Source organism: Tursiops truncatus, chromosome X, assembly GCF_011762595.2.
Source record: "Tursiops truncatus isolate mTurTru1 chromosome X, mTurTru1.mat.Y, whole genome shotgun sequence".
Lineage (NCBI taxonomy): Eukaryota > Metazoa > Chordata > Mammalia > Artiodactyla > Delphinidae > Tursiops > Tursiops truncatus.
In genome coordinates this window covers 80424178-80440683 of record NC_047055.1, presented here as the reverse complement: position 1 = coordinate 80440683, position 16506 = coordinate 80424178, and the positions used below count along the sequence as shown (strand labels likewise).

The 16506-nt window shown below is 36.1% G+C and overlaps 1 protein-coding gene across 2 annotated transcripts in view; it reads left to right on the top strand.

Moving 5' to 3' along the window:
- Window positions 1–737: 737 nt before the first annotated feature.
- NBDY (negative regulator of P-body association) overlaps window positions 738–16506 on the top strand; it is a 51458-nt gene continuing 35689 nt past the window's right edge. For both annotated transcript variants that reach the window (XM_073799693.1, XM_033849965.2), the window contains exons 1-2: window positions 738–1056; window positions 2756–2890. In XM_073799693.1, coding sequence (XP_073655794.1) covers window positions 821–1027 — 207 coding nt within the window. In that variant the 5' untranslated portion in view covers window positions 738–820 and the 3' untranslated portion in view covers window positions 1028–1056; window positions 2756–2890. The remainder of the gene's footprint in view (window positions 1057–2755; window positions 2891–16506) is intronic.

Here is a 16506-nt window from a genome sequence, read left to right as displayed (position 1 = left end):
CACCCTCTTCCGGTTGCTTACCGTATATCCCAGAATATAATACACCAGCCATAGGAGGATGAATCATTATTTTCCTTAACTCTAGAAAAGATAAAAAATTGACAACGAAAGTATGATATACCATCAATTGTCAGAGATTTCCTAGATGTTGAAATATTTTTTAAAAGGTAAGCCTTCAGAGATTTCTAATTTGTTAAAATATGAAGAAGAAAGTAATCTTAGATTCTATGACATACGATGAATTTGTTTTCTACATTCAATTTCCACGGTCAGTGCTGGTGGCTGGTGTGCTATTCTGCACTTTAGTCAACTAAGACGTTTGTATATTGCTTTCTAAATGGTCGTAGATTGTTTCATGGCTCTGTGTTGTGCTTCTGCAACTAGATCGTAAAGCTCTTAGCTCTTCAATCACCTCTTTGTTCTCCTCCCCCCCCCGCCGCCCCGCCCCCACACCAAGCGCCTTTCAACAATCTACGCAGAGTTTACCACTTATGAGTAAACCTAAATTTCTTGTAACTTAGAATTTCATAGACAGTATAAGACTGTTCACAGATTTAGTTACACTGGGGGGCGGGATGGGGAAAACATTATATTAAATATGAGCATCGTTTTTTTAAAGACCCATCCTTGTAGAAACGTTAAAATGTGGTGGGGTAGGGAGCGAGGCGGAGAGGGGATATACGTCTCAGGATACAGGAAATACGGAAAAAGCGAAACCCGGAGGAAGCTCTGTGCCTGGAGGGGACCCGCCGCCATCTCCGGTCTCTTGGCTTCGCCAGGGCCCACCGGAGAGAGCTGACACCCGGGTCCTATAATCCTTATGGGGGACCAACCTTGTACCTCCGGGAGATCCACGCTCCAGCCTGGAAACACGCGGGAAATCAAGCCTCCAAAAAAGCGCTGCCTCCTAGCTCCACGTTGGGATTATCCAGAAGGAACCCCCAACGGAGGTAGTACCCCTCTCCCTTCCACACCTCCTCCAGCATCACCGGGCCTGAAGTCGCACCCACCTTCTCCGGAGAAATAGTACAATACACTTCTCTCACCCCAAACCAGGTCAGATTCTTTCTCATTTGGGATATCCAGGCTCTCTGAAACTTAATTATATATTTTCCCAGATCTCCTTCTCCCTTTCCCTATTCTCTCCAGGATTTCAAAGTTGAAGAAAGAACATGCAGGCATTAAATAGCTCTTTCACAAAATATGTGGGGGTGAATTTATGGATATTTAATAACATTAAGTAATTATTTTAATATATTAGCTATGACAATTGTGGTTATATTTTTAAGAAGTAGACTTAATCTTTTGATATGCTTGAAAGTAATTCAGTAGGGCCAAGGTGAGGGGTACAAACAAAATGTTCATGAGTTAATAATTGTTAAAGCTGAGTGACGTATACATGGGGATTCATTAAACTGTTCTTGCTACTTTTGTGTATATTTGAAACTTTTCCATTCAAAAAATGATTGGTTCAAGATCAATAACAACATTATATTGAAGGCCTAATTCCTATGGCTAGCACTGTGGTAGCAGTATTGTAAGGTGAGCCTTCAGAGGTGTGTGCTTCTCTGTGTATGGCAGGAGAATTCAATTAGTAAAAAACAAAAAGTTACAATATGGTAACTCAAACCCAAGTGCCATAATGTTTGCTTGTTCAAGGTATTTAGGAAGCACGGGGGCGGGGGGGACGAGATGGACCAAATCATTCTGCCTGGTAGTAATCTTGAGCCATCAAAGAGAAAGGGGTAACTCTGGGTGGACCTTAAAGGGTGAGTGACATCTGCCATGTGGAGGGGGAGAGAATGTTTTTCTGGCTTACCTTTCCCAAGGCAGGCTTGTTCTAGGAAAACTTGGCTATAACTCTGAATGTATGAGAAGAACTAGGTGAGATAGAGTGCTGCAGGGCTTTAAATGTTATGCTAAGGAGTATGCAGTTTAATCCATAAGCAGTGGAAGCCACTGAAGATTTTCAAGGAAGTATTGTATTTTAGCAGTCCAGTTTTTACTATCAGAAAAATGATCTTCTATTTAGATGAGCTTATAGAATACAAAAAACAAACGCTGACCGAAACCTCACAGATTCTTGTAATCCAAAGGAGACAGGGCATCCTTTCTTCATTCATGCAACAAACCTTTAAGAAGCCCTTGCAATGGACTAGGCATTATGCTGGGAGCTGTAGGGGATGGATAACCAAAGCACATAGGAGTGAAACAGATATTTGAATAAATAGGTCAATGAATGATGGGATAACAGTGGCAACTAAGGGAGTTCTGGACTTGGGGCTTGGTGGTAGTGCATAGAAAAAGAATGAGCTCTATTGTGCTTGGAGGCATCACCCAGTCATTCCTTACTGCCTGATTTCCCTCAACTTTACCTCTTTGTTCAAAGGGGTAGAGTTGGGACTGGGAGGCACCATAGGGATAGCAATGCTCAAACAGAAAACAAAGGTTGTACAGGGCAAAAAGTGTAAGAGCTACATAATTTCCTCCAGTGACTCAAATCATTGAAAATTATAATAATAGCAAATATTTACTGAACATCTTTATGTGCCAGACACTGTTCTACAAAGCTTCCTAAAGTCTCTGCTCATAATTACTATGCAATAGATCCCTTCTACTACTGTCTATATAACTGTTTTTCATGAATATATAACTGCAATGGGGGTATGGTAAAGCATAAGGACTTGAGGAGCCCAGGGGAAAGAGATGAACAGTAACAGAAGAAATGATTTAATGTTATTTTATTATTTTTCAGTCTTTGAGGGATTGCAGTATGACTCCATTTCCTTGGTGCATCCATAAAATAATTATTCAGTGAAGACAATGAAGATTATTGACAACGCTACCCTGCTTTTCTGATGTCCTGCTTCAGGAAGTTGTGATTTTTAAGGTAATCTCTTTACCAAAAACTTTTTAAGGAAGGAGCAGGAATAAGAGTTGATTATGACACATTAAATATAACTAGCCAAACAAAAAGCTAGCACCAAATGATAAATTGAAACCATTTTCTACATTATATGAAAGCATATATACCATATAATAATAATGTTATCTATAAGCTGTTTTGCTATATTCATTCCTAATTACCTTATAGTTCCTGCTGTTACTGTGAAATGTATATTTTAAACCACATTTTCAGATTATTGCCCGTAAATGAGAACACGATTGATATTTTTACATACTGATTTTATACACTGTAACCTTTCTGATTTATATCTGTTCTAATAATTTGTAGGTTCTCTGGATTATCTGTTAATTTATTATATTGTGAATAATGGCAGTTTGTTCCTTTCCAATATTTATTTTTTAATTTGTCTTACCGGGCTAGCTAGGATCTTCGGTACAATGAGAAATAGTGGCAGTGACAGAGGATTTCCTTGTCTTGCTCCTGAATTTACAAGGAAACTATACGTATTTCACCATTTTTAGTAGATTTTCTTTTTCGGGTTAAAGAAATTCCTTTGTATTCTTAGTTTGCTGAGAGCTTTTATTCTGAATGAGTATGGAGTTTTTTCTCCAAATACTTTGCATCTACTGCCATGATCATGTGGGGTATTTTCCTCCATTAATATGACACTGTGACTGTGTGATAAATTATAATATTCAGTTTTCTAATGTATTTCCTGCTTTTGGTTTCATCAGGCCTCACCATTGAATATTTTGTCCCCTATTTTTATAATTTTTCCTTTTATCTTTATTTTTCTCTTTACTTTCTTTTTGTTTGCTCTTTTTCTAATTTATTTATTTGGACCATTAGCTCAGTAATTTTAAATCTTCTTTCCTAAAATAAGAATTTATAACGAAGTTTTCCACTACATACCACTTTAGAAGAATTTCACAGGTTTTTATGTGTAGTATTTTTATTATTATTCAATTATTAGTATCTAATTGCTCTTATGATTTCTTTTTTGACTCATGAGTTATTTGGTTTTGTTTCAATTTACATACATATGATCTCTTTTTTAGAAATCATATTGTGAAATTATTAATCCAGTTACAGTTAAACTTCATCTTTATTATTCTTCTGGTAACAAAAACAAAATTATACACTGGCTCCTCATCCCAATAGATTTCAGCAATATAAAACTTTTTCTTTCATTAAATACATAGGGAAACTGATTACGCTATTCAGTGATGGAGTTATTGATGATATTTACACTTGTGATTTTAAACCTTTTATTTTGATCTAATTCTACACTTAAAGAAACGTTCTGAGAATATTACCAAAAACTCCCATACACCCTTTACCCAGGTTCACCAATTACCATTTTACCATGTTTGCTTTATAATTCTCTATTTCTGTTTCTCCCTCTCACTCTCCCTTCCCCTTTCCCTTCCCTGTCTTAAGCCTCCCCCCTCCCTCCTTCTCTCTCTTTGAACTATTTGAGAGTAACTTGCAGACATCATGCTCCTTTACCTGTAAATACTTCAGTGTATATTTCCTCAGAATAATGCCTTTCTCTTACATAGCCTCAGTACATGTGTCAAAATAGAAATTGGACATTGTTCCAATTTTTTGTTCCATAAACCTTTATTGTCAAGATTATCCACTCATACTCACTGAAAAAGGGATGAGTTTGGGAGAACATGTATTTCAAATGGACAATGTAAGCTCTATTATAGTTCATTTTTTCCAGCTTTATTTTTTTTATTGGAGTATAATTGCTTTAGAGTGTTGTGTTAGCTTCTGCTGTACAATGAAGTGAATCAGAATCAGCTATATGTATACCAATATCCCCTCCCTCTTAAACCTCCCTCCCACCCCTCGCCCCATCTAGGTTGTCACAGAGCACTGAGCTGAGTTCCCTGTGCTATACAGCAGGTTCCCACTGGCTATTTTACACATGGTAGTGTATTTATGTCAAACCTAATCTCCCACTTTGTTCCACCCTCCCCTTCCCACACCATATCCACATGTCCTTTCTCTATGTCTACATCTCTATTCCTGCCCTGCTAATAGGTTAATCTGTACCATTTTTCTAAGTTCCACATATATGCGCTAATATACGATATTTCTTTTTTTCTTTCTGGCTTACTTCACTCTATATGACAGACTCTAGGTCCATCCACATCTCCACAAATGACCCAATTTCATTCCTTTTTATGGCTGAGTAATATTCCATTGTATATATGTACCACATCTTCTTTATCCATTCATCTGTCATTGGACATTTGTTTCCATATCATGGCTATTCTAAATAGCGCTGCAATGAACATTGTGGTACATGTGTCCTTTTGAATTATGGTTTTCTCAGGGTATATGCCCAGTAGTGGGATTGCTGGCTCGTATGGTAGTTCTATTTTTAGTTTTTTAAGGAACCTCCATACTGTTATATTTGACATATAACATTGTAAGTTTAAAGTGTACAGTGTGATGATTTGCTACATGTATATATTACAAAATGATTACACAGGATAAGATTAGTTAACACATCAATCACCTCATATAGTTACTATTTTTGTGTGTGTGTGTGGTGAGAACTTTTAAGATCTACTCTCCTAGCAACTTTTAAGTATACAATACAGAATTGTTAACTGTAGTCATTATACTATAGTATTAACTCTACTAACTATAGTTATATAACTATATATACTATAACTATAGTATTAATTACAGTATAATATACATCATGCTTTATATTAGATCCCTAGAACTTATTCATGTTACCACTGAAAGTTTATACCCTTTGACCACCTTCACCCATTTCCCCTACCCTACCACCCCTGGAAACCACCAATATACTCTCTGTTTCTATGAGTTCAGTTTTTTTAGATTCCATGCATAAGTGAGAGCATACAGTATTTATCTTTTTCTGTCTGACTTATTTCTCTTTGCCTGATGCCCTCAAGGTTTATCCACTATGTCAGAAATGACAAGATTTCCTTTTTTTTTATAGCTGAATAATGTTCCATTGTGTATTTTTTTTTCTTTGTCCATTCATCTGTCAGTGGACACTTAGTTTGTTTCCACATCTTGGCTATTGTAAATAATGATGCAGTAAACATAGGGGTTGCAGATATCTCGAGATCGTGATTTCATTTCCTTCAGATATACCAAGGAGTGGAATTGCTGGATCATATGGTAGTTCTATTTTTAATTCTTTGAGGAACCAACATACTGCTTTCCATAGTAGATATTTCAGTTCACATTCCCATCAAGGGATGTGCAAGGGTTCACTTTTCTCTATATCATCACCAGCATTTGTTATCTCCTGCTTTTGTTAATAGCCATTCTAAAAAGTGTGAGATATCTCATTGTGTTTTTGATTTGTATTTCCCTGATGATTAGTGATGTTGAGTACCTTTTCATGTGCCTGTTAGCCAGATATGTCTTCTTTGGAAAAATGTCTATTTAGGTCTTTTGCACCTTTTTGAATTAGATTACTTGTTTTTCTGTTCCTTATATATTCTGGATATTAATTTCTTATCAGATATATGTTTTAAAAATATTTTCTCCCATTCCATAGTTTGCTTTTTCATTTTGTCAATCATTTCTTTGTCTGTGCAGAAGCTTTTTAGTTTGGTATAGTCCCATTCGTTTATTTTTTGCTTTTGTTGCTTATGCTTCGGGTGTCATATCCATAAAATCATTGCAAAGACAAATATCAAGAAGCTTTTTCCCTGTTTTCTTCTAGGAATTTCATGGTTTCAGATCCTTACCTTTAAGTCTTTAATCTATCTTGAATTAATTTTTGCGAGTGGTATAAGATTGGGCTCCAGTTTTATTCTTTTTTGTGTGAATATTCAGTTTCCTCAGCATTATTTATGAAATAGACTATCTTTTCTCCATTAAGTACTCTCAGATCCCTTGTCAAATATTAGTGGACTGTATATGCAGCATTTTATTCTGGGCTCCCGATTCTGTTCCAAGGTCTGTATGTCTGTTTTTATGTCAGCACCATACTCTTTTGATTACTATAGTTTTGTAGTATATGAAATTGGGGTTCCAATATTATTATCTAGGCCATATTCCAATTTCACCTATTTATCCCAATAATGTCTTTTATAGCTATTTTCTTTTCCTGATCAAAATTTCAATCCAAGATGATGCATTGCATTTAGTTCTCATGTCTCTTCAGTTTTTTTTTTTTATTATTACCCTGGAACAGTTCAACCTTTCTTTATCTCTCATGACATTGACAATTTAGAAGACTACAGAACAATTATTTTGTAGATTGTTCCTAAGTTTAAATTTGCATGCCAGTTCCTCATTATTATGTATAGATTATGCATTTTGGCAGGAATGTCAGAGAAGTAATAACTTGTTCTTAGGGCAGCATATCAGTGGCGTATAATATTGATTTGACCCCTTAGAAGAAATGTTAACCTTGATTACTTTGTTCAGATGATGTTTGCTAGATTAATCCACTATAAAGTTCCGTTTTCCTCTTTGTAGTTAATAATTTTGCTGGGGGTACTTTGAAACTGTGTAGATATCCTATTCCTCATCAAACTAAAATCCACTGGCCTTAATATCTATTGATAATTCTTTACCACATCAGTTATTACTATGAAGGCTGCAAAATGGTCATTTTCAAACATCATCATTTTTACTACATTAGTTTGTATTCTACTTCAAGGAAGAGCTTTTTTCCCCCTCCATCTATTTATTTATTTATCTTAGTTTGGCACACAGATTTTTTTTACTTTATTTCATGAATACGCTATTGCTATCATAATTTATTTTAATGCTCAAATTGTCCCAGTGGCAGCCCATTCAACCTGGATTCTCTGATTATTTGACATATTCCCATCATTCTTTGATATATACTTTGAGTTCAATATTTCCTTACTTTTTTACTTTCATGTTTGTCTGGTGTTTCCTGACTCATTGACCATTTCTCTATGGATCTCTGGTACCATTTAGTGGGAGACAGTATTTGGAAACCAAGACATGGGTACATGGATTTTTTTTAACTTTTTAAAAAATTTTTCATACAATTATAAAGATTACTTTCCATTTACAGTTATTACAAAATATTGGCTATATTCCCCACGTTGTACAACACATCTTTGAGCCTGTGTTATACCCAATGGTTCGTACCTCCCACTCCTCCACCCCTATACTGCCCCTCCCCCTTCTCCCCACTGGTGACCACTAGTTTGTTCTCTATATCTGTGAGTCTGCTCCTTTTTTGTTATATTCACTACTTTGTTGTATTTTTTAGATTCCACATATAAGTGATATCATACAGTATTTGTCTTTCTCTGTCTGACTTATTTCACTTAGCATAATGCCTTCCAAGTCCATCCATGTTGCTGTAGATGACAAAATTTCATTCTTTTTTATGGCTGAGTCGTATTCCATTTTGTGTGTGTGTGTGTGTGTGTGTGTGTGTGTGTGTGTGTGTGTATACCCAATTTTACCCATTCATCTGTTGATGGACACTTAGGTTGCTTCCATATCTTGGCAATTATAATGCTGCTAGGAACATTGGGGTTGCATGTATCTTTTCAAATGACTGTTTTTTGTTGTTGTTGGATATATACCCAAGAGTGGAATTGTTGGGTCATATGGTAGTACTATTTTTAGTTTTTTGAGAAACCTCCATACTGTTTTCCGCAGTAGCTGCACCAATTTACATTCCCAACAAGAGTATAAAATGGTCCCTTTTTCCACATGCTCACCAACATTTTTTATTTGTGCTCTTTTCAATGATAGCCATTCTGATAGGTGTGAAGTGTTATCTTGTGGTTTTGATTTGCATTTCCCTGATGATTAGTGATGTTGAGCATGTTTTCATGTGCCTGTTGGCCATCTGCATTTCCTCTTTGGATAAATGTCTATTTAGTTCTTCTGCCCATTTTTTAGTTGGGTTTTTTTTATGATGTTCAACTGTATGAGCTGTTTATATATGTTGGTTGTTAATCCCTCATAGGTCATACCATTTTCAAATATTTTCTCCCATTCACTAAGCTGTCTTTTCATTTTGTCAGTGGTTTCCTTGGCTCTTCAAAAGCTTTTAAACGTGATTAGGTCCCATTTGTTTATTTTTGCTTTTATTTCCTTTACTTTAGGAGACAGATCCAAAAAAATATTGCTGTGATTTATGTCAAAGAGTATTCTGCTTTTGTTTTCCTCTAGGAGTTTTATAGTATCCAATCTTACATTTAGGTCTTTAATCCATTTTGAGTTTGTTTTTGTATATGGTGTTAGAGAATGTTGTAATTTCATTCTTTTACATGTAGCTGTCCAGATTTCCTAGCACTACTTATTGAAGAGACTGTCTTTTCTCCACTGTGTATTCCTGCCTCCTTTGTCATTGATTAATTGACTGTGAGTGTGTAGGTTTATTTCTGGGCTTTCTATCCTGTTGCATTGATCTACATGTCTGTTTTGTTCTAGTACCGTATGATTTGGATTAGTGTAGCTTTGTAGTATAGTATGAAGTCAGGGAGCATAATTCCTCCACCTCTGTTCTTTCTTCTGGAGATTGATTTGGCTATTATGGGTCTTTTGTGTTTCCATAAAAATTTTATGATTTTTGGTTCAGGTTCTATGGAAAATGCCACTGGTACTTTCATAGGGAATGCAATGAATCTTCAGATTGCCTTGGATAGTATGGTCATTTTAACAATATTGATTTTTCCAACCCAAGAATCTGGTATATCTTTCCATGTTTTTATGTCTTCAATTTCTTTCATCAGTGTCTTACAGTTTTTGGAGTACAGGTCTTTTGTCTCCCTAACTAGGTTTAGTCCTAGGTATTTTATTCTTTTTGTTGCAGTGGTAAATGGGAGTGTTTCCTTAATTTCTCTTTCAGATATTTCATCATTAGTGTATAGGAATGGAAGAGATTTCTGTGCATTAATTACTTGACCAAATTCACTGATTAGCTCTAGTAGTTTCCTGGTAACATCTTTAGGATTCTCTATGTGCAGTATCGTGTCATCAGCAGTGACAGCTTTACTTCTCTTCTGATTTGGATTCCTTTTATTTCCTTTTCATCTCTGATTGCTGTGGCTAAAACTTCCAGAACTATGTTGAATAATAATGGTGAGAATAGAAAACCTTGTCATGTTCCTGATCTTAGAGGAAATGGTTTCAGTTTTTCACCATTGAGAATGATGTTGGCTGTGGGTTTGTCATATATAGCCTTTATTATGTTGAAGTAAGCTCCTTCTATACCTACTTTCTGAAGGGTTCTTATCATAAATGGGTGTTGAATTTTGTCAAAAACTTTTTCTGCATCTATTGAGATGATCATATGGATTTTTCTCCTTCAGTTTGTTAATGCGGTTTATCACATTGATTGATTTGCTTATATTGAAGAACCCTTGCATTACTGGGATAAACCCCAGTTGATCATGGTGCATGATCCTTTTCATGTGTTTTGGATTCTGTTTGCTAGTATTCTGTTGAGGATTTTTGCATCTATGTTCATCAGTGATGAACACTACACTACATCAGTGTAGTGTTCTTTCTTTGTGACATCTTTGTCTAATTTGGGAATCAGGGTGATATGACCTCGTAGAATTAGTTTGGGAGTGTTCTTCCGTCTGCTATATTTTAGAAGAGTTTGAGAAGGATGGTTGGTAGCTCTTCTCTAAATGTTTGATAGAATTCACCTGTGAAGCCATCTGGTACTCAGCTTTTGTTTGTTGGAAGATTTTGAAAAACAGTCTCAATTTCAGTGCTTCAATTGCTCTGTTTATATTTTATATTTCTTCCTGATTCAGTCTTGGAAGGTTGTGCTTTTCTAAGAATTTGTCCATTTCTTCCAGGTTGTTCAATTTATTGGTATATAGTTGCTTGTAGTAATATCTAAAGATCCTTTGTGTTTCCTCAGTATCAGGTGTTACTTCTCATTTTTCATTTTGAATTCTATTGATATGAGCCTTCTCCCTTTTTTTCTTTTTTTTTAAAATTTAATTAATTTATTTATTTGGCTGTGTTGGGTCTTCGTTTCTGTGTGAGGGCTTTCTCTAGTTGTGGCAAGCGGGGGCCACTCTTCATCGCGGTGCGCAGGCCTCTCACTGTCGCGGCCTCTCTTGTTGCAGAGCACAGGCTCCAGACGCGCAGGCTCAGTAGTTGTGGCGCACGGGCTTAGTTGCTCCGCGGCATGTGGGATCTTCCCAGACCAGGGTTTGAACCTGTGTTCCCTGCATTGGCAGGCAGATTCTCAACCACTGCGCCACCAGGGAAGTCCCTCCCTTTTTTTCTTGATGAGCCTGGCTAATGGTTTTTCAATTTTGTTTATCTTCTCAATGAACCACCTTTTATTTCATAGATCTTCACTATTGTTTCCTTCATTTTGTTTACATTTATTTCTGATCTGATCTTCATGATTTCTTTCCTACTGCCAACTTTGGGGGTTTTTTTGTTCTTTCTCTAATTGCTTTAGGTATAAGGTTAGGTTGTGTATTTAAGATGTTTCTGGTTTCCTGAGGTAGGATTCTATTGCTATAATCTTCCCTCTTAGAACTGCTTTTGCTGCATCCCATAGGTTTTGGGTTGTCATGTTTTCATTGTAATTAGTTTCTAAGTATTTTTTTATTTCCTCCTTGATTTCTTCAGTTATCCCTTGGTTATTTAGTAATGTATTGTTTAGCCTCCATGTGTTTGTTTTTTTTAAAGATTTGTTCCTGTAATTGATATCTAGTTTCATAGTGGTGTAGTAGGAAAAGGTACTTGATACGATTTCATAAATTTTCATAAATTTACCAAGGCTTGATTTGTGACCCAGGATATGATCAATCATGGAGAATGTTCCATGAGCACTTGAGAAGAAACTGTATTCTGTCTTTTTTGGATGGAATCTCCTATAAATATCAATTAAGTCCATCTTCTTTAATGTATCATTTAAAGCTTGTGTTTCCTTATTTATTTTCCTGTTTTTTTTACACTATTTTGAATTTTATTTATTTTTTTATATGGCAGGTTCTTATTAGTTATCCATTTTATACATATTAGTGTATATTTGTCAATCCCAATCTCCCAGTGTGTCACACCAAACGCCCCCTCCCGCGACTTTGCCCCTTTGGTGTCCATACGTTTTTTCTCTACATCTCTGTCTCTATTTCTGCCCTGCAAACCGCTTCATCTGTAACATTTTTCTAGATCCCACATATATGCATTAATATACAATATTTGTTTTCCTCTTTCTGACTTACTTCACTCTGTATGTCAGTCTCTCGATCCATCTATGTCTCGGCAAGTGACCCAATTTTGTTCCTTTATATGGCTGAGTAATATTCCATTGTACATATCTACCACATCTTCTTTATCCATTCATCTGTCAATGGGCATTTAGGTTGCTTCCATGACCTGGCTATTGTAAATAGTGCTGCAATGAACATTAGGGTGCATGTGTCTTTTTGAATTATGATTTTCTCTGGGTATATGCTCAGTAGTGGGATTGCTGAGTCATATGGTAATTCTACTTTTAGTTTTTTAAGGAACCTCCATACTGTTCTCCATACTGACTGTATCAATTTACATTCCCACAGCAGTGCAAGAGGGTTCCCTTTTCTCCACACCCTCTCCAGCATTTGTTGTTTATAGATTTTCTGATGATGCCCATTCTAACTGGTGTGAGGTGATACCTAATGGTAGTTTTGATTTGCATTTCTCTAATAATTAGTGATGTTGAGAAGCTTATCATGAGCTTCTTGGCCATCTGTATGTCTTCTATGGACAAATGTCTATTTAGGGCTTCTGCCCAGTTTTGGATTGCATTGTTTGTTTTTTTAATATTGAGCTGCATGAGCTCTTTATACATTTTGGAGATTAATCCTTTGTCAGTTGATTCATTTGCAAATATTTCTTCCCATTCTGAGGGTTGTCTTTTCGTCTTGTTTGTAGCTTCCTTTGCTTTGGAAACGCTTTGAAGTTTCATTAGGTCTCATTTGTTTAGTTTTGGTTTTATTTCCATTACTCTGGAAGGTGGATCAAAAAAATCTTCCTGTGATTTTTGTCAAAGAGTATTCTTCCTATGTTTTGCTCTAAGAGTTTTATAATCTCCAGTCTTACATTTAAGTCTCCATTTCAGTTTGAATTTATTTTTGTGTATGGTGTTAGGGAGTGTTATTAATTTCATTCTTTTACATGTTGCTGTCCTGTTTTCCCAGCACCACTTATTGAAGAGACTGTCTTTTCTCCATTGTTAATCATTGCCTCCTTTGTCACAGATTAGTTGACCATAGGTAGCTGGGTTAATCTCTGGGCTTTCTATCCTGATCCTTTCATCTATTTCTGTTTCTCTGCCAATATCATATTGTCTTGATTACTGTAGCTTTGTGTTATAGTTATATTTCTGTTTTTCTGCCAATATCATGTTGTCTTGATTACTGTAGCTTTGTGGTATAGTCGGAAGTCAGGGAGTCTGATTCCTCCAGCTCCGTATTTTTCCCTCATGACTGCTTTAGATATTCAGGGTCTTCTGTGTCTCTATACATATTTTAAGATTTCTTGTTGTAGTTCTGTAAAAACTGCCACTGTTATTTTGATAGGATTGCATTGAATTTTGAGATTCCTTTGGGTAGTATAGTCATTTTCACAATGTTGATTCTTCTGATCCAAGAACATGGTATATCTCTTCATCTGTTTGTATCATCTTTAATTCCTTTCGTCAGTGTCTTATAGTTTTCTGCATACAGCTCTTTTGTCTCCTTAGGTAGGTTTATTCCTACGTTGTTTTTTTTTAACATCTTTATTGGGGTATAATTGCTTTACAATGGTGTGTTAGTTTCTGCTTTATAACAAAGTGAATCAGTTATACATACACATATGTTCCCATATCTCTTCCCTCTTGTGTCTCCGTCCCTCCCACCCTCCCTATCCCACCCCCCCCAGGCAGTCACAAAGCACCAAGCCGATATCCCTGTGCAACGCTGCTGCTTCCACTAGCTATCTACCTTACGTTTGTTAGTGTATATATGTCCGTGCCTCTCTCTCGCCCTGTCACAGCTCACCCATCCCCCTCCCCATATCCTCAAGTCCATTCTCCAGTAGGTCTGTGTCTTTATTCCCATCTTACTCCTAGGTTCTTTATGACATTTTTTTTCTTAAATTCCATACATATGTGTTAGCATACGGTATTTGTCGTTTTCTTTCTGACTTACTTCACTCTGTATGACAGACTCTAGGTCTATCCACCTCATTACAAATAGCTCAATTTCATTTCTTTTTATGGCTGAGTAATATTCCATTGTATATATGTGCCACATCTTCTTTATCCATTCATCCGATGATGGGCACTTAGGTTGTTTCCATCTCCGGGCTATTGTAAATAGAGCTGCAATGAATATTTTGGTATATGACCCTTTTTGAATTTTGGTTTTCTCAGGGTATATGCCCAGTAGTGGGACTGCTGGGTCATATGGTAGTTCTATTTGTAGTTTTTTAAGGAACCTCCATACTGTTCTCCATAGTGGCTGAACGAATTCACATTCCCACCAGCAGGGCAAGAGTGTTCCCTTTTCTCCACACCCTCTCCAGCATTTATGGTTTCTAGATTTTTTGATAATGGCCATTCTGACTGGTGTGAGATGATATCTCATTGTAGTTTTGATTTGCATTTCTCTAATGATTAATGATGTTGAGCATTCTTTCATGTGTTTGTTGGCAGTCTGTATATCTTCTTTGGAGAAATGTCTATTTAGGTCTTCTGCCCATTTTTGGATTGGGTTGTTTGTTTTTTTGTTATTGAGCTCCATGAGCTGCTTGTAAATTTTGGAAATTAATCCTTTGTCAGTTGCTTCATTTGCAAATATTTTCTCCCATTCTGAGAGTTGTTTTTTGGTCTTGTTTATGGTTTCCTTTGCTGTGCAAAAGCTTTGAAGTTTCATTAGGTCCCTATTGTTTATTTTTGTTTTTATATCCATTTCTCTAGGAGGTGGGTCAAAAAGGATCTTACTGTGATTTATGTCATAGAGTGTTCTGCCTATGTTTTCCTCTAAGAGTTTGATAGTTTCTGGCCTTACATTTAGGTCTTTAATTCATTTTGAGCTTATTTTTGTGTATGGTGTTAGGGAGTGATCTAATCTCATACTTTTACATGTACCTGTCCAGTTTTCCCAGCACCACTTATTGAAGAGGCTGTCCTTTCTCCACTCTACATTCCTGCCACCTTTATCAAAGATAAGGTGTCCATATGTGCGTGGGTTTATCTATGGACTCTCTATCCTGTTCCATTGATATATCTTTCTGTTTTTGTGCCAGTACCATACTGTCTTGAGTACTGTAGATTTCTAGTATAGTCTGAAGTCAGGGAGCCTGATTCCTCCAGCTCCATTTTTCATTCTCAAGATTGCTTTGGCTATTCGGGGTCTTTTGTGTTTCCATAAAAATTGCGCTATTTTTTGTTCTAGTTCTGTGAAAAATGCCAGTGGTAGTTTGATAGGGATTGCATTGAATCTGTAGATCGCTTTGGGTAGTAGAGTCATTTTCACAATGTTGATTCCTCCAATCCAAGGACATGGTATATCTCTCCATCTATTTGTGTCATCTTTCATTTCTTTCATCAGCGTCTTATAATTTTCTGCATACAGGTCTTTTGTCTCCTTGGGTAGGTTTATTCCTAGATATTTTATTCTTTTCTTGCAATGGTAAATGGGAGTGTTTCCCCAATTTCTCTTTCATATTTTACATCATTAGTGTATAGGAATGCCAGAGAATTCTGTGTATAAATTTGGTATCCTGCAACTTTACCAAATTCATTGCTTAGCTCTAGTAGTTTTCTGTTGGCATCTTTAGGATTCTCCATGTATAGTATCATGTCATCTGCAAACAGTGACAGTTTAATTCTTCTTTTCTAATTTGTATTCCTTTTATTTCTTTTTCATCTCTGATTGCCATGGCTACGACTGCCAAAACTATGTTGAATAACAGTGGTGAGAGTGAAAATTATTGTCTTGTTCCTGATCTAAGAGGAAATGCTTTCAGTTTTTCACCATTGAGAATGATTTTGCTGTGAATCTGTTGTATATGGCCTTTATTATGTCGAAGTAGGTTACCTAATGCCCCCTTGTTGTAGAGTTTTTATCATCAGTGCATGTTGAATTTTGTCCAAAGCTTTTTCTGCATCTATTGAGATGATCATAATGGTTTTTCTTCTTCAGTTTGTTAATATGGTGTATCACATCGATTGAAATGCGTATATTGAAGAATTCTTGCATCGCTGGGATAAATGCCACTTGACCATAGTATATGACCCTTTTAATGTGTTGTTGGATTCTGTTTCCTAGTGTTTTGTTGAGAATTTTGCATCTATATTCAACAGTATATTGGTCTGTAATTTTCTTTTGTTGTAGTGTCTTTCTCTGCTTTTGGTATCACGGTGATGGTGACCACATAGAATGAGTTTCAGAGTGTTCCTACATCTGCAATATTTTGGAAGAGTTAGAGAAGGATGGGTTTTAGCTCTTCTCTAAATATGTGATAGCATTCTCCTGTGAAGTCATGCAGTCCTGGACTTTTGTTTGTTGTAAGATTTTTAATCCCAGTTTCAATTTCATTACTTTTGATTGGTCTTTTCTTATTTTCTATTTCTCCTTATTTTTTTC